We start from the raw sequence: 23,228 nt of genomic DNA, 5'->3' as shown, positions 1-23,228 counted from the left end.
CTGGAACCGCGTGACCGCTACGGTCGCAGGTTCGAATCCTGCCTCGGGCATGGATGTGTGTGCTGTCCTTAGGTTAGTTAGGTTTAAGTAGTTCTGAGTTCTAGGGGACTGATGACCTCCGCTGTTAAATCCCATAGTGCTCAGAGCCATGTGGGCGATTTGAATCTGTCTGACATCAAATACTTTCTTTTCATCTTTCTTTGTATAGTTCAGTAACGGTCTTCCCATTCTTCTTTGGGTCACTGTTAGCTCTCTAACAGTGTACTCATTTAGTATCCGTGTCCCACAGCCATAAATTTTTATTGGCAGTGTGCAATGTCTCATACTACGGACACGAGAGTACGAGAGTGGATGCAGGAACCCTGCACCGTCGCTCATGCGAAGGTCCTAGTGGAGGTGTTCCTCCGACTTGATATGAAGTGTTAAGTGTGTGACTATCGTATACATGACTGTGATAAGTGGTTTGAACAGTGTAGTGTTGTGTTTATGTTGAGGCAAAGGGTAGAACCCGGTGCCAGGATATAGCCTACTCCTCAAGAATAGCACCAAGGGGGCCGCCAAGCTGAAACGTCTCCATCAACAGTGTCACATGCCCTCACTTCATGCGACATTGCGGAGAGATTTCGAATTTAATACAGGACACGACGCAAAGACTTGTGATCAGGAACTTCACGCCACCACCTCTTCTCCACTCGTCGGCCAAATACTGGTAGTGAAAATTTCATACCTTACCTGATGTCGAACCGTTTCCTTCAGCTCAGCCGACACCGTAGGCATCAAAACTAAAGAGTATCTTCCATAATCTTGCCAGCCTGATTTCATACGTCGAAATATTCTCTGAAAGCTGGTAGTCAAGGGAAGGCAGGATTCGGTTACGATTGTGGACGAGGCCGTAACTAGTTACTATTGGTTGCCTTTTACAGTTACACCCAATTTATTTTAAACCAGTAATTCCAGACTCAACAATAAATAAAAATACCACACGTTATTAATGAAGGGATAAACAACTGTTTAGCAAATCACCATTACATACAGATACAGAAGATAGTGTTTTAAAAGCAAGCCACTGTGATCTGGGCAGGAGGCCTTACACGCCAGGAATGGCAATAAATTAAGAATTGTTTAAAACTCGCTGCAACTTACAAATTACAGGTATTGAAATATTAAAGGCAAGTCACCACAAACACAGCAGACGGCATCAGTCGCCAGTAATGGCAGTAAATAAGGTTTTAAGGCTTACCGCTAAAATACAAATACCAAATTAGAATTTTAAGGCAAATGACCACAATCACGACTGAAAGCCTCACACGCCAGGAACGGCAATACTACAAAAAATTTAGAAACCTGCTGTAAAACAGCAAATACAAAATCAAAGGTTAATTAAAAAAACAAGCAACTGATCACCAAACGGGTGAAATAAGATGATGGTAAACTTTGTTAACACAACCGTTAACATCCACTGAATACTGCATCGTTAGATTTATTCCAGGAGGCGACCAGAACTTTAACTAAACTTATATAACTTTTAATGCAGGCATTACAAGGGTTTGTAATAAATAATACAATAATAAACACAAGGACCAGTACATAATTTCCTTACAGGTACTGAGGTAAATTATACCCGCAGAAGCCGTGGGCTGAAGGAGCGTTGCGCTAAATACTGGCCATCAGACCTCCTTTTAGAACACACATGTCTTACAAGAACCAAGGGACCACAGACGGTGCTCCAGGAATGGACCTCTGAGAAGGCCCGGCAACAAACACTTCGCAAGATGGTAACTCAGACTAGTGGCAGTCTAACGAATGACTAATGATAATCTTGCTGAAGCTACCTGATGCCCGATAAACCAAATACAACGATGTAACAATACGCAAGAGCCAGAATCGACGGTCTGCACTACGCCCCAGAATGCTGTGTTCAGAGCGTCCGGAACGAGAAAGGAACCACTACCATCAGAGTATAAGAATCACCCATGAGCCTACAATCAAGAAAGCTGTAAAAAGTACACGCCTTACCGGACAGCAGGGACAAGGCGGCGAAACGTACACTGCCGTTACATACACTTAACCCCCAGGTCAGGTAACTGGGGCGTTAGTGGCCACCAGGCAAGAAAAATTACCGCTGGTTGAACATGACAAATTGTAACAAGTTGAACGCAGTAAGAAGTCGAGGAAAGCTAATCAGATTCGCCTTCCCCAAGCACTCCACTCGCTGCTCTTCGCCTCGGCGACACTACAAGTAGCAACACGAACCCAAGTCACTGGAGAATCGCGAGATATCACAGTTGTGGAAGTTCCTCTACTTGAATTGAAATGCACTCATCTTAAAGCTTGGTGGATCCGGTTTACGACGAGGTCGTGCACCCTTGTAACCACAGCCCTTCCATCTGGCAGTCCATGCGTGCCGCCAGCGGTCCCAGGCGTGCTCTGGCACTGCGCGGACCTGGCTCCTCCTGAGTCCCAACCGAACTGGCCCACTCACACGATCCGGAAAAACGACGACGTCGCCCTAAAGACAGGGCAACAGTTACTACATATCGATAACCGCCGCTGCTGCCACTAGCGGACAGGAAACGCTTGCGAAACCGAGTGGCGCCAGTCAACACGAGAAGAAGACAAACCAGCGCAACCACGCCAACTAAACGATACCGTCTGGCCTCCAACGGCGGAAACCTACAAACAGCACCAACGCGAGCCGCAGCACGGCTCAAGTTTCCCTTCAAAATAATGCGGTTCAAATGGCTCTGAGTACTATGGGACTTAACTTCTGAGGTCATCAGTCCCCTAGAACTTAGAACTACTTAAACCTAACTAACCTCACACACATCCATGCCCGAGTTAGGATTCGAACCTGCAACCGTAGCGGTCGCGTGGTTCCAGACTGTAGCGCCCAGAACCGCTCGGCCACCCCGGCCGGCAAAATAGTGCGATCCCAGCATTTGTTAGGAAGTCGAAAGGGTTTAAAATTCCTTGGAGTTGCGCGCTACAGTCCTTAAGAAGCAAAGCAAGGCAGGCGAGGAGATACTGCCAAAGATGCTTAGGGGAAATAGAACGACAAAGAAGCCTGTGTTTCTGTCGAAGAGTCAAACAACAGTATAAAGAAGTAGTACAGTAAACAAGAGTAGAATATTGGGAGGCGTACCTGAAGGACCAAATGATAACTTGCAACAAAAAAGGTTAGATCACCCACTGTATTACCTACCCCGAGACGGGGCGATGGTACTGTGACTACACACTGGGAGGCGCCATTGCAGTACACTCAGAACTGTGTTGCTGGACGATCCAACTGTGGAAGACACGAGTGCTACCAGCATGTTCGCTGTGACTTGCTAGAGCAGCATGTGAATAACAGTGTTGCGATTCCATTTGGCCAGGAGGAAGAGAGACTGTCAATAATGAAGTTAAAGAAGAAGAAAGCACCCTGGCCTGATGCTATACTGCAGTTTATGTGATCGCTCTAAGCTTGTTGACACCAGTGCCTACCAATTTAAATTGTATATTACAGCACTGAGGATGGTCACTAAGTGACCGAAAATCGATTTTGCGGTTAATAAAACAAAAAAATACGACCAATGCTGTCTCTCCTTCCAAGTATATCCATTATCTGGTCGTGGTGCACAGGACACTCCATGGAGTCGCCAATCAATATACTGCGGAAGTGTTGCATCAGCTAGTGGACCAAATTGTGCCATATATAACGGTGTTAATAAACGACTGTCTTTTACTGGGTCGGATACACAGAATCTGGAAAATCTGGAATATCATTATACTGAAAAAAGAGGGAGACGAAGACCCAAGAGGACCGAAATCTTACAGGCCGATTTGTTTGGTAATGCTCTAGTACACGAAAAGCTTCTGAGGGGCCACAGTCAGTGAGCCCCCTGCAGTACGGTTTCAGGAAAGGGAAATTCACCGAGGGTGTGATAAGTCACGCAGTCAATATTGTGAACACCTGAGACGACAAGTATGTTACAGGCATAATGGTTAATAGCTGGGGCGTTTGCTAATTTGTGGTACCCTGCCCTGTTCAGAAGAGTGAAACAGATGGACTGTTCCAGGTATCTGTATAACAGTCTACAAGATTATTGCACAGACAGGCTGGTGCAATTAGAATGTCCTGTAAAGAAAATTGTGAAAGACAACACAAAAGGCTGCCCAAAGCGTTCTGTTTGTGGTCCAGAGTTCTGGGGTGTTGACATAGATCCATTACTAAACAAGCTTCAGAGTATAACAAACACTACAGACGACCTGCTAATTATAGTATCTGCCAAGACAATGGCAAAATTAGAGGAAAATAGTGGGGTAGCTCTTGAAAGACTATGTAACTGGTGCGCAGAAAACAAATTGACGTTAGCGGTGCACAAGGCATTTTATGTGTTACTAAAAAGAACATTACCAAGAACGAAAACCACACAATCAGAATAAATGACCAACCCGTGAAAAGAACAGTATGTAGGTACATCGGAATTTATATCGACGAAGGAGAAAACTTTCACCCACACGTAGAAAACGTCTGCCAGAGAGGCATTAAAATCTTAAATAAAATAGCAACAGTTGGCCAAAGACGTTTTCATCTGGCACTAAGTGCAATAAGAATGTACAACAACGCAATCTTAATTGCTCTTGTGTGTAAGCGATTGGGCTCATAGGTAAAGACTACACAGGCTCTACGGCGTGCACGGAGGATTGTACTACTGCACCTGACAGGAGGGAAACATGTACAACAACACCGACTCGGGCGCTGTTGGTGATATTAGGCTTACTACCTCTAGACCTAGCAGTAAGAAAGAGGTGTGCACAATATTGACTCAAAACCGCGAATGTGATAGGGTAAAGGAGACACTGTGCACAAGAACCGTATCGAATGAGGAAATAAAGGCATGCATTGTCAGAGAAAGGCAAGAAATCTGGCACAGGGCAGAAACAGGGAAGAGAACCTACCAGTTGTTTCCTAAACTAAAAGAAAGAACAAGAATGACATACTTCCTTCGACCAGGCGAGTTATACACGACATGTAGGGATATGGCCCATCCCAATTACTTACTAAAAATATGACTGTGCGCCACAGACACTTGTGGATGTGGAGCACTCGACATCCCGGACCACGTAGTCTGCGAATATGCCATTACATAAGATATTACAGACGAGGACAAGAAAGCATTTGGAAATGCAGCAGTCTATAATATAATAAGGAATGAAGAACTGTGGCAAAAGCTGAATTCGCTGACAGCTAAAAATCGGCTTATGAACTGCAAGCCTACATGGCTGAGAGGCAACCAAGAAGAGACGCGCCACGCCACAACATCCATCTACAACCACCTTCTGGAAAGTGGCACAGCATCGCAGTCCCTGTAAATCCTGAGCAGTAAGAACTTACTGCTAGCCGTCAAGACAAATGAGAAATGCAGCTTGGTTCTGATACCAACTACAGATGTGTAGTGTAGTGTTGTGTAGTTCTGTGTAAGGTTGTGTTGTATAGTAGTGTAGTTTAGAATAGACCAACCAGTAGCGTGTGCCTTCTGGGGTCTAGATGAACAGATATGTGTGCGTCAGACGGTCAAATGGTATTATGTAAACTTTTTTAGTTATTATTATTGTTTCTTTACTTTCTCAGACGTTAAGTCTGGTTAAAAATGGAAAGTGACGCGGACCTTGATCAAGCGTCACTTCCTTTTAACTGTATGGTATGTGTTATATTGCATTTAGGAACTTTCGGGTAATTGAACATGTATCAATAATTACAGATTTCTGTAGTTGTATATATAAGTTTGGATGTAGCTGTATTGCATTGATGTACTGGTGGATATTGTGTGGTATGATTCCTGTAGTTGATAGTATAATTGGTATAATGTCAACTTTATTCTGATGCCACATGTCCTTGACTTCCTCAGCCAGTTGGATGTATTTTTCAATTTTTTCTCCTGTTTTCTTTTGTATATTTGTTGTATTGGGTATGGATATTTCGATTAGTTCTGTTAATTTCTTCTTTTTATTGGTGAGTATGATGTCAGGTGTTGTTTATCTGTTATAATGGTTCTGTTCCAGTATAATTTGTATTCATCATTCTCCAGTACATTTTGTGGTGTATACTTGTATGTAGGAACGTGTTGTTTTAAAAGTTTATGTTGTAAGGCAAGCTGTTGATGTATTATTTTTGCGACATTGTCATGTCTTCTGGGGTATTCTGTATTTGCTAGTATTGTACATCCGCTTGTGATGTGATCTACTGTTTCTATTTGTTGTTTGCAAAGTCTGCATTTATCTGTTGTGGTATTGGGATCTTTAATAATATGCTTGCTGTAATATCTGGTGTTTATTGTTTGATCCTGTATTGCAATCATGAATCCTTCCGTCTCACTGTATATATTGCCTTTTCTTAGCAATGTGTTGGATGCGTCTTGATCGATGTGTGGCTGTGTTAGATGATACGGGTGCTTGCCATGTAGTGTTTTCTTTTTCCAATTTATTTTCTTCGCGTCTGTTGATGTTATGTGATCTAAAGAGTTGTAGAAGTGGTTATGAAATTGCAGTGGTGTAGCCGAAGTATTTATATGAGTGATTGCTTTGTGTATTTTGCTAGTTATTATTATTATTATTATTATTACTTTATGTTATTCTATGTAGATTTTTTGCCCTCTCAAACAGTATAATGCTTACTTATTACTAACATATATGAAATTATTAAAATAGTATGCGCTATATTCATGCTGATTCATGTTCAACATTCGGTCTGTTCTTTTATGTAGATAACAGACTAAAGAAAATAGCAGATAAATAAATCTCCTTCTATATTTACAATCTGACACAGGTAGACATACTCCATAACCCTCTGCAGTCGCGTGCTTCCATCAGATATATTTCCCTCCAGTGTCCGTTCATACATCATCTTCTTATTTTTTAAAAGAAATGATTCTTTTCCGAATAAGATTTGTAGTCTCGACGAAAGACGAATATTGTGGTTGCTGCTAGTGCCATCTGTTCACTCAAGCCCAGTGATGTAAGGAAACAGATAGTTGCCTGAGGCTCCTCGTCTACTCCCCCCCCCCCCCCCCCGTCCTTTCTCTCTCTCTCTCTCTCTCTCTCTCTCTCTCTCTCTCTCTCTCTCTCTCTCGCTCTCTCGCTCTCTCTCTGGGCACTGACCCAGTGCCGTATGCATTTTGCCAACAGCTGAACGGTCCACCAAAGTATGCCTCATTTTGGAAGAACGCACGTTGTTTCGCTAATGAGAGGGCAGGCCATGGGTTACCTGTATTTTCGATACGGCGTGAAAGGTGTCAATCATCTGTAAACTTTTGGTTCAAATGGCTCTGAGCACTATGGGACTTAACTTCTGAGGTCATCAGTCCCCTAGAACTTAGAACTACTTAAACCTAACTAACCTAAGGGCATCACACACCTCCATGCCCGAGGGAGGATACGAACCTGCGACCGTAGCGGTCGCTCTGTTCCAGACTGTAGCGCCTAGAACCGCTCGGCCACTCCGGCCGGCAAACTTTTAGCAGGACTCCCACATAACACCCAAATTCTTAGAGAGGAGTGTGGATTTCTTCAGTAAGAGTATTTTTGCATTTACTTTTATTGGCATTTGGTGCCCCCTACCACGCAGCGAGCACCGTATCACCTTACTATTACACGTGACGATAAAAAAAAGAGAAAGGTAGAACGCTCTGATTGTTTTGCAAAGTCTTACATTGTCCCGTGCGGGGACAGGGGGAAATTGGTGTTTCGGTTTCATAAGTGTCTTCACATAATTATTTCCTGATAGCCGTACCATTTAGACGAACAGAATATGGGATTTAGATCACTTTGTTGTATTTAATCATACGAACAAATTGGGCAGATATTTGCCGCCTGTTCCCAAGAGCGAAGTGAGCTGGAGAGCCGTCGTGTAGTAGCTACATTACCGTTCGTACCACCAGAGGCACGTCTTCCAGTAGGGGAGGCAGCGTTACTAGCGGAAAGTGCAAATACACTTCGCCTGTTAGGCGTTGTGAAAAGACGACCTGTCTCGTTACGCAGTCGGCAATAATCCCCGCCCACACTTGAGAAGTAATGGGTGCTGATGGTTTGTCACTGCAATACCATGCAATAGTCCTCAGTTGGGTGTTGTGAAGGTTGAAGATGCCGCCCCCCTCGTAAAGGCAGCCTCATCTATGGATGGATGACAGAAATCCCAACACCATAGTGGCCTGGGGGACGAACCACCTACAAAACCGTCGCTGCGGAGGCAAGTCCGTAGGTGATAAGGCCCGCACTTGTAAGTGATACGGATAGTGGCTGATGTCGTAGACAATGTTCCATGCGGTCGTCTGGCTTACTTGATGCTAGATGGTCGCATGTCGTAGGCTGATACTGGGGTCACTGTCAAGGATCTTTTATCCCCACCTTCAAGTGTGTACACCTGTATGACCTAATGACCGTTTTTTCCCGTATCCTGTTAGGAATCATTTCCTTAAGTCTGCATTAAAGAAAATCACACCGTATACCTAACTGAATGGATGTAGTAGAATGCATTGGGGTCGGGGATAAGTAAATCCCCACTGTGTGTTGCGTCCTTTTCGAGGTTGTCCACGAACTCATTTTATTGGAGATCTTGCTACGATAGAATCGAGAGTATGTTCACTGCACTTAAGCCACCTCCTGCCTCATGTTTTGAAACGTCCCCTTTGAACAATTTATACAAGACTGTGCTTAAACTGGCATACAATATTTTTAGCGCAACGCAATCTGACTTTGAAAAATCCCTATAAAAGAATGGCCCTGACTAACATTAACCTATACGTTTCACAAATCACTTACCTCACAAAAATCTTGGTTACTCGAACTACTGCAATACAGCGAGCACCACTACTGCCAGCTAAATAAAAGATTCAAACTACGGAAGGCACTAACTACTGATAGGGATAGTTAGCAAATGAAAGATATTAATAGAGAACAAACAATGTATTTACGTTAATAGTCATAATATATATAGCAGTTAATGACAAATTACAAAACTCCGCCATCTCTCTCCCCACATCCACCACTGCTGGCGGCTCACCTCCAACTGCGCAACGCTACGCGCTGTTCACATCCAGCTGCCGCTGCCCAACACTACAATGGCAGACAACAATGCTAACTAGCCACAGACTTCACACAGCATAGCCAGTGATTTTCATACAGAGGTGGCGTTACCAATAAGAAAACTTAAACAGCTTACTTACAGTTTATAACATGAATGTTGTTCTCCGCCTATATTGCCGTGGTGTTCAGAGCTGGCGGTACACTTAATGAGCCGAGTATGGCCATAATTCCTAGTGGTTCTGCGTACGGGGTAGGCTTGAATGATAACCACAACTGCAGTCAGCAGTGACGTATTCTAAGGGAGGGAGGGCGAGTACATGGGCCTGCACAAGAAGCTTAAGACCTGCAGTGGCACAGCGTTCAGTGTCAAACCAAATCGCGGGAAAACTGGTTTTCATGAGGACGTCTGACTACTGTGGGAAAGTTGCGGAGATGGCAACGCAAGAGTCCACCTTACACAAGTGCTTCGAAGCAGACTACGTCGCTGAAGCTGGTCCTCCGTGGCCTTCCGCTTTAAATCCGTACCAGTGCCAGCTGGAAGTGCTTGGCGTCAGCATTGCAGACTGCTGCGTGTGTGAAATCTCTATGGAGAAGGATGGACACTGCACTGTTGCTGGAGGTTCCGCAGGATACATCGAAAAGTCCTATGCAGGTGACATCGGAAGTGTATGTTCCTAAGTTCTGGGCGACTGTCGGAAGCTATGGTCTTAACGGCACCTGTTACAGTGCTGCATGTGCAAGGGAGTCAGGCATGTAGCAAGACACTGTGCCATGACAGTGCACTGTGTAAAATGCTGTGCGGATTTTCCAAGAAGTGGTCACCAAAAATAGGCAAGGGAAAACTATAATGCGCCAAATGCATGGAACATATTGTACACAGCAGAAAAAATGGGTCGTGCAAGCAGTACTGCATTCGGGCACATCGTGCGTGGAAGGCAGCTACAACTAGACTTGGCGTCACCTACGCTGCTTCAGTTTCTCCAATGACCGCAGAGTCACTTTTAACGAATCAGCCTGCGCCTTGCACAGTACTGGCTGACACGAAACTTAGAGGTGGCCAGCTTGTTCGGCAGCTTCTCTACGCGACTACCTAAAGCAGTGAATGGGAGACTGTGGATGTAACTGCGTCGTTGTGCAGATGACATAATGGGAGAATTACATTTGTAGGGTCAAACACCAACATTCGCCGCCTGCCCCACTGAGTCGAGCAGGTCGGCGCATTAGTACTGGGATCTGATGACCCAAATCTCTACCGACTAAAGAAAGATCGCACTGACGCGATCGATGTTGTTGTAATCAAGGGGCTGCCTGAGCACGCATACAGTACAGCGCAAGACACATCATTTTGTAACAGAGACGACAGTAAGAGTAGCAGAAGCAGCATCACCCGTACTTACAATAACCCACTCATGGCCGCTACCACCACATTTGCTCAACACCATCATCCTTAGTAATTTGCCTTATCACGATTGGCAACAGACCAGAAATTCTTTGGCGAAGCAATTGCTATGTGTTCGATTACAGGAAAGAGGAGTGGGCTGCTATCTTCAGGCACCAGCTAGAGGGCAATGTGGACTGGCATACTTTAAATGCTATTCCCTATCGACACAAAAAGATACGACCGCAGATTCCACCGTCATCGAATAGCCAATGGACCTATGCCACATACAGCTGGCTGTTCAGGACAAAAGCAAAGTGAGTGACACAATGACTCCAGAAAATGTAGAACACTGCTTTCGCCACGTTAATTGCAGAAGGGCTCCTGAATCTCCAAATGGAGATACTGGCCAAAGGTGGGCAAAGATTCTGTTCCTTCCAAATTAGTGACCAATAAACATGTCTACGCCGACCTCAAAAGTATTGGAGACACTCTACTTGTGTAGACTGCTGTGGCACGTCCAAATGGAGCAGATTCTGTCTGAGGAGCCATTTGGAATTTGGAGCGAACACTCCACAACCCATGAACTTCTTTGGCTGGTAGAGGAGGCGGTGGACGCAACGGACGTCAGCACTTCTTCAGTGCAGTTTTCCTGGGCAAGTTCCGTGAGTTTGACAGTGCAGTGTGACGGCCTTTTAATTGAGAAGTCTCTGTTTCACACAGTCATCTCCTCGTTCCTCTGGATGTCCCTCGAAGGACAGGAATCCCGCGTGTGCGACCAGTTTGGAATTTCCTCAGATCGCAACATCAATTCTGGTGTGCCCTGCTGCACGAAAAGGGTTGTATCATGAGGATTGGTACTGGCGTCAATCTCCTACACTATTTTCGCAGCTGGCATGCTAGTCTCAGACCAGAGTACAGCTCCCACTGCCTGCAGACGGCACGGCGGTCTTCGAACGGAACATGAATGCCCACCACGTTGGCCAACTCTCCGAGACGCAATTAAGGACGTATTCCCCTGCGCCGTGAAGTGGCGCCTGGTTTTAAACTCCCGACAAATGCCATTATCATCAGCAGTCGAAACAGCCTGCCCATACTACAACCTGGCCACGTTCATGAAAACCCAGTGTGAAGCAAGAGAGCTGTGAGTTACCACTGTGTCACGTTGGGCCCTCACTCGACGTGGCACCCGGACTGCAGAAGAAGGCATCAGCTCGCTCCGGGCGTCTCTACCCATTACCGAAACGTACATCACCAGTAGCAACTACTCCGTCTGCTTCTGGCGTTCGCCTCCATAAAGCGGGAAAATGCCGGACCCGCACATCCAGCTAATACAGCGTTTCCAGAATCGTGCACTGCGACTGGCATACCACGTGCTGTAGGAAGGGTGTATCCCGCAGAACACAGAGGGGTTAAGGTACATTCCTGATGTGCGGAGGTTTGAGAGTTCGAATTTTGTTAGGCGCAGTGAATTTTTTTATTTTTAAGTTTTTATGGAAATTACTTTATTATTTTTATTCATTTAATTGGTTAAATGTAAATTTTTGTATCTAATCCTTTGCTGCGTAATTTGTATCATCGTGTTGACCTTTTAATTTCGGAATAAAAGTCAGTCATCAGTTGCACAGTCATTTTTATTTTTTCTTCCCGTCGTTCTTTTTCATTCGGAATTTTCTTGCATTTGATTTTAACTATTTTTATTTACGTATCATAGTATTTAAACATTTGAAAATGCCTGTCTGTCGGTTAAAAACACGAAGAACGTAATCATCTATTTGTATTGGCTATGCAAAGGCGTCAGATATGTATTTTTCGTTACAAGATCTACATTTTTTGTATAGTAATCATGATACAAACATTTATTAGATAAATTCTTGTTGCAGTATGGACAAAGTAACGTTAATGAAGATTTAAACGAAAGCAGAGATTATAAGTGAAACAAAATGCAGAATAGAAATAATAAACGCAATAACACACAAGAAAATATAAAATGTCAGAATTGAAGAAATTAAATCGAAATTAATTAATAAAAATTATTGATATCACTCGAAATAAAAAAAGGTGATTGGAAGAAACAATGAGAATAATTGAAGAACTTCGTACGACGACGAAAATGATGAGATAAAGGATTAAAAACAAGAGAATTACATTTATTCCAGGTAATTAATAGTAAAGTAAAAAAGTTCAAAGCACCTGATAGAATTAGAACTTACGACGTTCTGCAAGCCAGGAATGTATATTAACAACTTTGCTACGCCACAGCTACATAACACCTTTATATTTAAGCCTCTAGAGCATCAGTCTAGATTCTTTTTCGTCGACAGCTCGCAAAGGAGGTTCACATTTATGAATGACTGCCTACGCCACGATATAGATGGTTTTAAAGTTCTGAAGACAAGTTCTTTTAAGCGAGCCTGGTGACCGTAATTTAGACTGAGTTTGTAACGTAGCAATTACACGCAATATGCAGGTTCCCAAATGGGAGCAGTAAGTCACGAAATTTGTCCCGCGTACAGTACATCCGGAGAGTATATGGATTCTGTGCGCGGCCGCGAATAGCATTTTGCGCCACTCAAGTTCCGAGTACAGAGGAGAGGAGCGTTGCAGAGTATGTCAGTCGTCTGGCCGATGCTGGCCGCGTGTTGGATAGCTCTAGGCTTCCGCTGCGATACTTCAGACGTACAGCGCACCCCTTCCGCGTGCGTCCGCCCGCCATGATGCGTCGTATCGCAAAGACTTATCGGAGCCCCGTGTGCGAGATGCGAGATTCGGCGAGCGCGAGGTGCGAGGGGTGGGGCGGCGTGGGTGGTTTGGCGTTACGTAAGGCGGCAGTGCGAGCGTCCTTGCCCGCCCCCTCCCCCTCGCCCTCGCCTCCTCCTCTGGAGGCGGCCAGGCGCCGCCACGCTGGGGCCGGTGGCTGTGGCGGTGCCAGTGTTTTTGTGCGCCCGCACCTGTCCGCCGCGGGACGGGACCAGCCATGAGAGCCCATGACCGAGCCACAGCCGCATGTACGTATCGTACTGGTACTGCTCTCTCTTGCCGCTGCCTAACGCCTCCTTTCCTAGCTCGCTGCTTTGCTGCCACTGCTTGCAACGCTATACGGGTCACCCTGTTATGGACACGATGATGCTTTGGCTCGACTAACAAGAACGGCTTCTCATTATTGCTTAACAGTCGCCGCATTCATCAACTCGTCCTACTGCAATGTGTCACGCGTCGAGATCGCAGGTAATCCCGCAGCCTGGTTGCGTAAGAAGCGGAATCAATCTCGGCATTCCACAGCCTCAGTCGTTTCCGGAGTGGTTCGCGGAACGGGCGACCGCTGTGCAGCGCCGGCCCGGAGGCACAATGTGAGCCCCGTCGCCACGGCTACTGCCACAGCACCTCAGCAGCCCAGTGACTTGATTCCTTTACAGTACATACCTTATCTTGATACTTTCCACGTACATTTGGACATTTAATAACAACAAACCGTCTACTGTCCCTACTCTCTTGTTGTTACTGCACTTGATTCATTTCGGAGCTGGATTTAGTTTTCAAAGAATACATTTAGCAATTTTCTGCTTCCGCGTGTCACAACTCTTCTATCACTCATTACCCATCGGCTTCTGTGATGACCTAAACTGTAACAGTCACGTATCTGATGAAAATTTCGTGTTCTGAGAAGCGCGAGTGTAAATGTGGAAGGTTTTCACCGACGCCAGTCAAACGGCTGAAAGGATACAGTGTCAACTTCTGGAAGATGCCACGCGACGAGATCACAAATAATCCCGCAGTAACACGAACTTTTGTCCTTGAATGTGTGCGAAGTTTACCTCTACAACATGTCACGCACAGCAGAAGCTGACCGAGCAGTTCTAGGCGCTACAGTCTGGAACCGCGCGGCCGCTACGGTCGCAGGTTCGAATTCTGCCTCGGGCATGAGTGTATGTGATGTCCTCAGGTTAGTTAGGTTAAATGAGTTCTAAGTTCTAGGGGACTGATGACCTCAGAAGTTAAGTCCCATAGTGCTCAGAGCCATTTGAACCATTTGAACAGCAGAAGCAATAAATGTGTAATTGCTGGAGACGGTTCATTATTGCTAAATACACTAGCGTAAGGGTTATCGCCATGATGCGCCCTTGTACAAAAACTTCAGTTAATAACATATTTTGCATAACACGCATTTTCCTCCTTTATAGCGTCATTTAGGGGTTTAGAAATTTTTGCCGTTTGCGTGCCTGTTGTACTGAAAGGCAGTTATCGAGGCGGTCTTCCTGCGCCTATTGCTATCTAAATTAGTCATTGGTGATCCTAAATATATACGCTTCGCAATTTGCTAACGATATTTAACGTCTCGATCGTGGCTGATTTTTTTCCGGTGCTGGAATTGACAACTATCTGTAGCTGTTGATGTTCAAACACTAAATAATGCGATTGTAAGTAAGAAGGAACCGAAGACGGGTTATGAAAGAGGGAGAATCTGCACAGTCGTGTAAATTGGGGTACCCCACTTAAAACGAACCTCACCATGACCCTTCGAGGTTATGTTGGGATTTTTGCGGATTACATCTACAGCTACGGCCACTGAAAACTGTATGGTGACGAACACTTAGTGTCACTACAAGTTACTCATGCCCTTCTCCCTTCCATATTATACTATTGCTACGCCATACACATCATGGAGACTGTACAATTCCTTAGCATGTATATAAGATTACCCAGATGTATCGTCGAGTCTCTCACGAGGCTTACGAAGATACAGTTTTCCGCCCAGTAATTCCCACTCGATTTCCCCATCACTCCGTCTTCGTCAGATGATGATGATGAGCATGGCACTTATCGAAACTTCGCTGAGTTTTAACGCAGACACCCGGCTGGAAACCCGAGAGCTCTTCATCGATATCTTACAAGTTTTCTTTGTGTATCACATCGTTCAAGAACATTTGATGAATTTGAAACAGCAGCGCAGCAGAAAGAGATCACAGGGAAAGCTACTGAGACACATGTGTAAAACATTCTTCGTTTACTTGTCGGGGCGAATCTGGAATTTCGGCGAAATCAAAAATGATTCAAATGGCTCTGAGCACCATGGGACTTAACATCTCAGGTCATCAGTCCCGTAGAACTTAGAACTACTTAAACCTAACTAACCTAAGGACATCACACACATCCATGCCCGAGGCAGGATTCGAACCTGCGACCGTAGCGGTCGCTCGTCTCCAAACTGTAGCGCCTAGAAACGCACGGCCACGCCGGCCGGCCGGCGCTCAGGTTGATGCCGCATTCCTTGACTTCAGGAAGACATTCGACACCGTCGCACACTGCGGTCCAGTGAAGAAAATACGATTTTACCGAGTATCGGACCAGTTTCGCGATTGGATTCGAGACGTCCTTGCAGATGGAACTGAACACGTAGCTCTTAATGGATCGAAATCGGCAAATGTAATTTGCGGAGTACTCAAAAAATGTTCAAATGTGTGTGAAATCTTATGGGACTTAACTGCTAAGGTAATCAGTCCCTAAGCTTACACACACACGCACACGCACACTCACGCACACGGGGGAAAGGAATCCACTACTATACTACTACTACACTATTGTTGACAAATTGGTGGAAAGAGAAATCAGCGTAACATGGAGCATCTATTCAGAACGACCTTAAGTGGAATGATCACTTACATCAAATAATAGGAAAAGCAGATACCAGACTCAGATTTACAGGAAGAACCTTAAGGAAATCTTATTCATCCACTAAAGAAGTCAGATAAAAGGCGCTTGTTCAACTGACTCTTTATTATTGCTCACATTAGGGACCGTTACCAGGTAGGACTGATGGAAGAGATAGAAAAGACCCAAGTAAAAGCGGCAAGTCTCATTACCAATCGACGTTTTTTTGGGAGTCAAGTAGTACAGAGATGCACAACAAAATCCTGTGGCAGGCGTTACATGGGAGGTATTGTGGTTCAGAGAGAGGTTCGCTATTGAAATTTCGAGAGAGCAGTTTGTGGGAAGAGTCGTAAAGCATATTACTTCCAGCCACATACATCTCGCGAAATGACCACGATGAAAAAATTCGTGAAATTGGAGCTAATACAGAGACTTACGGACAATCGTCCTTCCCACGGGTCGTACGCTATCCAAACAGGGAAGGGGGTTCCAGAAGTACCGTCCAGTTGCGGTGTCTGACGTAGGTGTACAGGGTGTGGCAGTATTTGTGCCACAGTGGCGACCGCCGAAGGAGTGTCGAAGTCTGAATTGCGCCGAGGCCAGTGCAGGGAGCGGCCGGTGCCTGCGCCCGGCGCGCTTTGGGCCGCAGAGCAGCGCACCGCACCACGGCGCGGCGGGCGGCTCGGCTCGGCTCGGCTCACCTTGACTCTGGCGGGGCGCGGATCAAGGCCCGCGAGGAAGCGCCAGCCGCCAGCCGGCGACGCCCGGGCCCGGGCCCGCGCCGCGGCCTTCGCTATTACTTACCGACGCGACGCCCCTGCCTCCTCCCGCCCAGCGGCGTCAGCACGGCTATCGCCATCGGCCGCCCCCACTAAAAGAGCGCCCTTTCCTTTGTCTGCCTACACGTCTCTTACACAGCATGGGCAAAATACAATTGGTCGGGAAAATATGTAGAAGACTGACGTGGAATTGACCCTTGTTAATCGGCAGCTGGACTGCCTACCACAGAAAATGCTGAAAACCGTGAGTTAGATTCACCAGTCGCTTGCTGTCTCCGCATATGCATATCCCCCATGCTTTCTCCCGACTGCTTCGCTGTGTCGTTACGTTTGGGAGAGAGAGAGTAGATGTGTTTAGCGACCAGTTGAATACAACGGAAAATGGTCCTCAACGACAGTCAATGTCCAGTTCCCGGTCCGTGTGGATGTAGTGAAATCTTCTCGGTCGACTCCTTTATCGCCTGCCGGTTCCCCGCCAGTTCCACTTCTGGCGACCGCCAAATTAAATCCCAGTTGTTGTTGTAGTTGTTGTTGTTGTGGTCTTCAGTCCTGAGACTGGTTTGATGCAGCTCTCCATGCTACTGTATCCTGTGTAAGCTTCTTTATCTCGGAGTACTTACTGTAACCTACATCCTTCTGAATCTGCTAAGTGTATTCATCTCTTGGTCACCCTCTACGATTTTTACCCTCCACGCTGCCCTCCAATGCTAAATTTGTGATCCCTTGATGCCTCAGAACATGTCCTACCAACCGATCCGTTCTTCTTGTCAAGTTGTGCCACAAACTCCTCTTCTCTCCAATTCTATTCAATACCTCCTCATTAGTTACGTGATCTACCAATCTAATCTTCAACATTCTTCTATAGCACCACATTTCGAAAGCTTCTCTTCTCTTCTTGTCCAAACTATTTATCGTCCACGTTTCACTCCCATACATGGCTACACTCCATTCAAATACCTTCGAAAACGACTTCCTGACACTTAAATCTATACTCGATGTTAAAAAATTTCTCTTCTTCAGAAACACTTTCATTACCATTGCCAGTCTACATTTTATATTCTCTCTACTTCGACCATGATCAGTTACTTTGCTTCTCAAATAGCAAAACTCCTTTACTACTTTAAGTGTCTCATTTCCTAATCTAATTCCCTCAGCATCACCCGACTTAATTCGACTACATTCCATTATCCTCGTTTTGCTTTTGTTAATGCTCATCTTATATCCTCCTTTCAAGACACTGTCCATTCCGTTGAACTGCTCTTCCAAATCCTTTGCTGTCTCTGACAGAATTACAATGTCATCGGCGAACCTCAAAGTTTTTATTTCTTCTCCATGGATTTTAATACCTACTCCGAATTTTTCTTTTGTTTCCTTTACTGCTTGCTCAATATGCATATTGAATAACATCGGGGAGAGGCTGCACTCCTGTCTCACTCCCTTCCCAACCGCTGCTTCCTCTTCATGCCCGTCTACTCTTATAACAGCCATCTGGTTTCTACACAAATTGTAAATAGCCTTTCGCTCCCTGTATTTTACCCCTGCCACCTTTAGAATTCGAAAGAGAATATTCCAGTCAACATTGTCAAAAGCTTTCTCTAACTCTACAAATGCTAAAAACGAAGGTTTGCCCAGTAAGACGCAGTTTTTACTGATGTGATACGACACGTTGTAATATAGATCGCACGGCTATTCGTGCTACTCTAAGTCCTCCCACAGAAGCCATGCCATGAGGAACGCCGGCCGCGGTGGCCAAGCGGTTCTAGGTGCTTCAGTCCGGAACCGCGCGACTGCTACGGTCGCAGGTTCGAATCCTGCTTTGGGCATGGATGTGTGTGATGTCCTTAGGTTAGTTAGGTTTAAGTAGTTCTAAGTTATAGGTGACTGATGACCTCAGATGTTAAGTCCCATAGTGCTCAGAGCCATTTGAACCATTTTGAACCCCACAAGGAACACGGGAAACAACAGGTGGCAGTAGTTTCGCGTGTGGCGCATCCCTGCCAGCCTCCTCGCGGACAACTTCCAGATTTAGTTTTTATACATCCATCATATACACTCCTGGAAATGGAAAAAAGAACACATTGACACCGGTGTGTCAGACCCACCATACTTGCTCCGGACACTGCGAGAGGGCTGTACAAGCAATGATCACACGCACGGCACAGTGGACACACCAGGAACCGCGGTGTTGGCCGTCGAATGGCGCTAGCTGCGCAGCATTTGTGCACCGCCGCCGTCAGTGTCAGCCAGTTTGCCGTGGCATACGGAGCTCCATCGCAGTCTTTAACACTGGTAGCATGCCGCGACAGCGTGGACGTGAACCGTATGTGCAGTTGACGGACTTTGAGCGAGGGCGTATAGTGGGCATGCGGGAGGCCGGGTGGACGTACCGTCGAATTGCTCAACACGTGGGGCGTGAGGTCTCCACAGTACATCGATGTTGTCGCCAGTGGTCGGCGGAAGGTGCACGTGCCCGTCGACCTGGGACCGGACCGCAGCGACGCACGGATGCACGCCAAGACCGTAGGATCCTACGCAGTGCCGTAGGGGACCGCACCGCCACTTCCCAGCAAATTAGGGACACTGTTGCTCCTGGGGTATCGGCGAGGACCATTCGCAACCGTCTCCATGAAGCTGGGCTACGGTCCCGCACACCGTTAGGCCGTCTTCCGCTCACGCCCCAACATCGTGCAGCCCGCCTCCAGTGGTGTCGCGACAGGCGTGAATGGAGGGACGAATGGAGACGTGTCGTCGTCAGCGATGAGAGTCGCTTCTGCCTTGGTGCCAATGATGGTCGTATGCGTGTTTGGCGCCGTGCAGGTGAGCGCCACAATCAGGACTGCATACGACCGAGGCACACAGGGCCAACACCCGGCATCATGGTGTGGGGAGCGATCTCCTACACTGGCCGTACACCACTGGTGATAGTCGAGGGGACACTGAATAGTGCACGGTACATCCAAACCGTCATCGGACCCATCGTTCTACCATTCCTAGACCGGCAAGGGAACTTGCTGTTCCAACAGGACAATGCACGTCCGCATGTATCCCGTGCCACCCAACGTGCTCTAGAAGGTGTAAGTCAACTACCCTGGCCAGCAAGATCTCCGGATCTGTCCCCCATTGAGCATGTTTGGGACTGGATGAAGCGTCGTCTCACGCGGTCTGCACGTCCAGCACGAACGCTGGTCCAACTGAGGCGCCAGGTGGAAATGGCATGGCAAGCCGTTCCACAGGACTACATCCAGCATCTCTACGATCGTCTCCATGGGAGAATAGCAGCCTGCATTGCTGCGAAAGGTGGATATACACTGTACTAGTGCCGACATTGTGCATGCTCTGTTGCCTGTGTCTATGTGCCTGTGGTTCTGTCAGTGTGATCATGTGATGTATCTGACCCCAGGAATGTGTCAATAAAGTTTCCCCTTCCTGGGACAATGAATTCACGGTGTTCTTATTTCAATTTCCAGGAGTGTAGATCTGGATCCGGGACTGCAGCTGATCGATAACTCGTAGAAAAAGCATAACAACGGTAATTCTTGTTAAATTCTTCTATTATTTAAGCAACCAATTTCGACACTTCATTAGCGTCGTGTTTAGGCTCGTGTGTGAAAAACGAATTGACAGATTCAAACATTGGCGTACATACAGTATATATAATATGACTGAATTGGATACCGTCGACTTCTGCTTGCTCGACGTGTAACTCTCCAAAAGCACCGCCGAATGGAGTGGCCGAGCGGTTCTAGGCGCTACTGTCTGGAAGCGCGCGACCGCTACGGTCGCATGTTCGAATGCTGCCTCGGGCTTGGATGTGTGTGATGTCCTTGGGTTAGCTAGGTTTAAGTAGTTCTAAGTTCTAGGGTATTGATGACAGAAGTTAAGTCATGTAGTGCTCAGAGCCATTTTGAACCAAAAGCACCAAAAGGGTACTCGTCCAAAAAGTAGTTCACGGTACTCAGTTCAGTATATAAGGCACCTATTTATTCTTTATGCACCAATGTTTGGATGTCTCCATTATTATTTCACGTAGGGGCTGAAAATCACTTCCAAATGTGTCAAATATTTACTCCAGCACCGAAAGAGGTATGCCTGTCCAGATAATTTCGATATGCTAGCTACATGGCATTGTACGGCCTAAAATACAGCAAACATAAACTGTCCAGCGACTATGTTTTTAAATGTAAATTTTTCAAAATATACTCTGTGTTCTAATTAATCTTAAAGTATTACAGTAACTATGGTCTATAGCAGAACGAAAACCAGTTCATTATCAATCTGTGATATCGGACAAAAAAAAGTGTTCTATCGAACAGTTTCCTCAAAATCGAATGAGTAAGACTGCATAGCGGAAATTAAAACTTTTCGTGATAAATAAACTACACATACAATTTTTTTCTACGCTGGATGACTTGAAACTTTACCTCTCCGTGTATCGTGCGACAGAAGCTGCCGAGCCACCAGCTCTCCATGTTGCACCTGGCGGGACGACCGAGTCAAATTAGTGTTTTCATCAAAAAATGTTCAAATGTGTGTGAAATCTTATGGAACGTAACTGCTAAGGTCATCAGTCCCTAAGCTTACACACTACTTAACCTAAATTATCCTAAGGACAAACACACACACACCCATTCCCGAGGGAGGACTCGAACCTCCTCCGGGACGAGCCGCACAGTCCATGACTGCAGCGCCTGAGACCGCTCGGCTGATCGCGCGCGGCAGTGTTTTTATCACTGTCGCCTCCGATGAACCAGTTAAGTCACTTACCAATTTCATCATCATCATTATTTACTAAGATTTAAATTTGCTTGTATCACTTTTTGGCACGTGGCGGCCGCGCAGTGTGTCTGCTGTTCACGCTCGCTGTAGCTACGTTGTCTGCATTGGTCGCCTTAGATATACGCCGAAAGGCCAGTGCCACCTTTGAGGCTTTGACAAAAACCGCCACCACTCTGATTTCGTCTGTGTTCAGTTGTGTATATCATTCAGTCGAAACCTGACTTTGGTTTAGTGATGGAAACTTTTTCTTGATTCTACTATTTTGTGATTTTCAATTTATCTAACAAATTTAAAATGATTAAAAAATGATTAGGAATTCTTTACCGCAAACTATATGATGAGTACTGTGCAGGTTATGCTGATAAAATAAACAAGATATGCAACATGAAGTAAACACTTTATCCCGAAGTTTGAAAAGTTCTGAGAGTGCTGAACGTGAAGTGGATTCAAAAGTCAAGCAATTGCAAATAAACGACGAAGAAGACAAGGAAACTTATAGATCTTCTTCGAAAATTGCTTCGTCGTCGAAACTGCGAAAGCAATTAGAGCGCATGGTCAAAAAAGTAAGCTTGAATTTTATATTACGTTAACATTTCGTTCTCCACCGCAAAAAAATGTTTAGTGTTCCGTGGCAACCTGCAAAATAAAATAGAACAGCCGGCCGGTGTGGCCGTGCGGTTAAAGGCGCTTCAGTCTGGAACCGCGTGACCGCTACGGTCGCAGGTTCGAATCCTGCCTCGGGCATGGATGTGTGTGATGTCCTTAGGTTAGTTAGGTTTAATTAGTTCTAAGTTCTAGGCGACTGATGACCTCAGAAGTTAAGTCGCATAGTGCTCAGAGCCATTTGAACCATTTTGAACCAAAATAGAACAACCCAGACAGGTAACTTTCATCTTTCTCTCTGACTCTTGGAGGTAAGGTAGCGGGTCGATTTCAGTTCTGTTCTCACTGTCATGTAGCTAGCTTGTTCAGAGTGTTTTTGCATATACTCGTACATTGTGTGAAATACCAGTATCAAACATTCTACATGCTTACTTTTAATTGCAGGAAGCAATCAAACAGGACTTATCAGAAGACACTGAAGATATTAGTATGCAACCAGGTGGGAACCACTTACCTCAGACAGTACCTATATCAACTCCTAGTCAGAACACTTTTACGAATAAAATTATAGTGCTAGAATTTCATCTCAGTAGCTTGCTATTAGCACGTGACGTTAGCATGGCAACAGATGAAGCAAAAAAAAGAATACCAGCATTAAGGAAAGACATTTAACACAGGAAAGAAACATACTGAAGAGATAGATCAGCACAGCCGAACAACATAAAAAAAGTTGTGATTCTAAAAAACAAAAAAATCTAGATATTTGTGAAAATAATTCCAACTTAGCAGCAGGTGCTACCGAACTGTGTAAACAAAGCTATACTACAGGTCGATCATGGTATATTTAATACGAGTCAATGCAGGGTGAAAAAAAGTAGTAACTGTTGCTGTTAAATTGTGCAAACCAGACTCTACGCTTCATGTAAAGCATACAGATGGAAAATTCTGTGCAGCCGCTATAAGAAACCTTGAATCGTTAG

At 45.6% G+C, this 23,228-nt stretch overlaps 1 protein-coding gene across 2 annotated transcripts in view; it reads left to right on the top strand.

The window, feature by feature from the left end:
* Positions 1-23,228, top strand: part of LOC124595156 (probable ribonuclease ZC3H12D) — a 580,746-nt gene that overhangs the window by 402,660 nt on the left and 154,858 nt on the right. Inside the window, exon 1 of one of the 2 annotated variants that reach the window (XM_047133761.1) lies at positions 13,356-13,449. The exons of the other annotated variant lie outside the window; for it this stretch is intronic. Within the exon in view, the coding sequence (XP_046989717.1) occupies positions 13,429-13,449 (21 nt within the window). The 5' untranslated portion in view covers positions 13,356-13,428. Of the gene's footprint in view, positions 1-13,355; positions 13,450-23,228 lie in introns of those variants that run through there. 2 annotated transcript variants of the gene reach the window in all.

Source organism: Schistocerca americana, chromosome 2 (assembly GCF_021461395.2).
Source record: "Schistocerca americana isolate TAMUIC-IGC-003095 chromosome 2, iqSchAmer2.1, whole genome shotgun sequence".
In the NCBI taxonomy this organism is placed as follows: Eukaryota; Metazoa; Arthropoda; class Insecta; order Orthoptera; family Acrididae; genus Schistocerca; species Schistocerca americana.
Note: the sequence above shows the minus strand (reverse complement) of the source record. Positions and strands in the feature narration are given on the sequence as shown.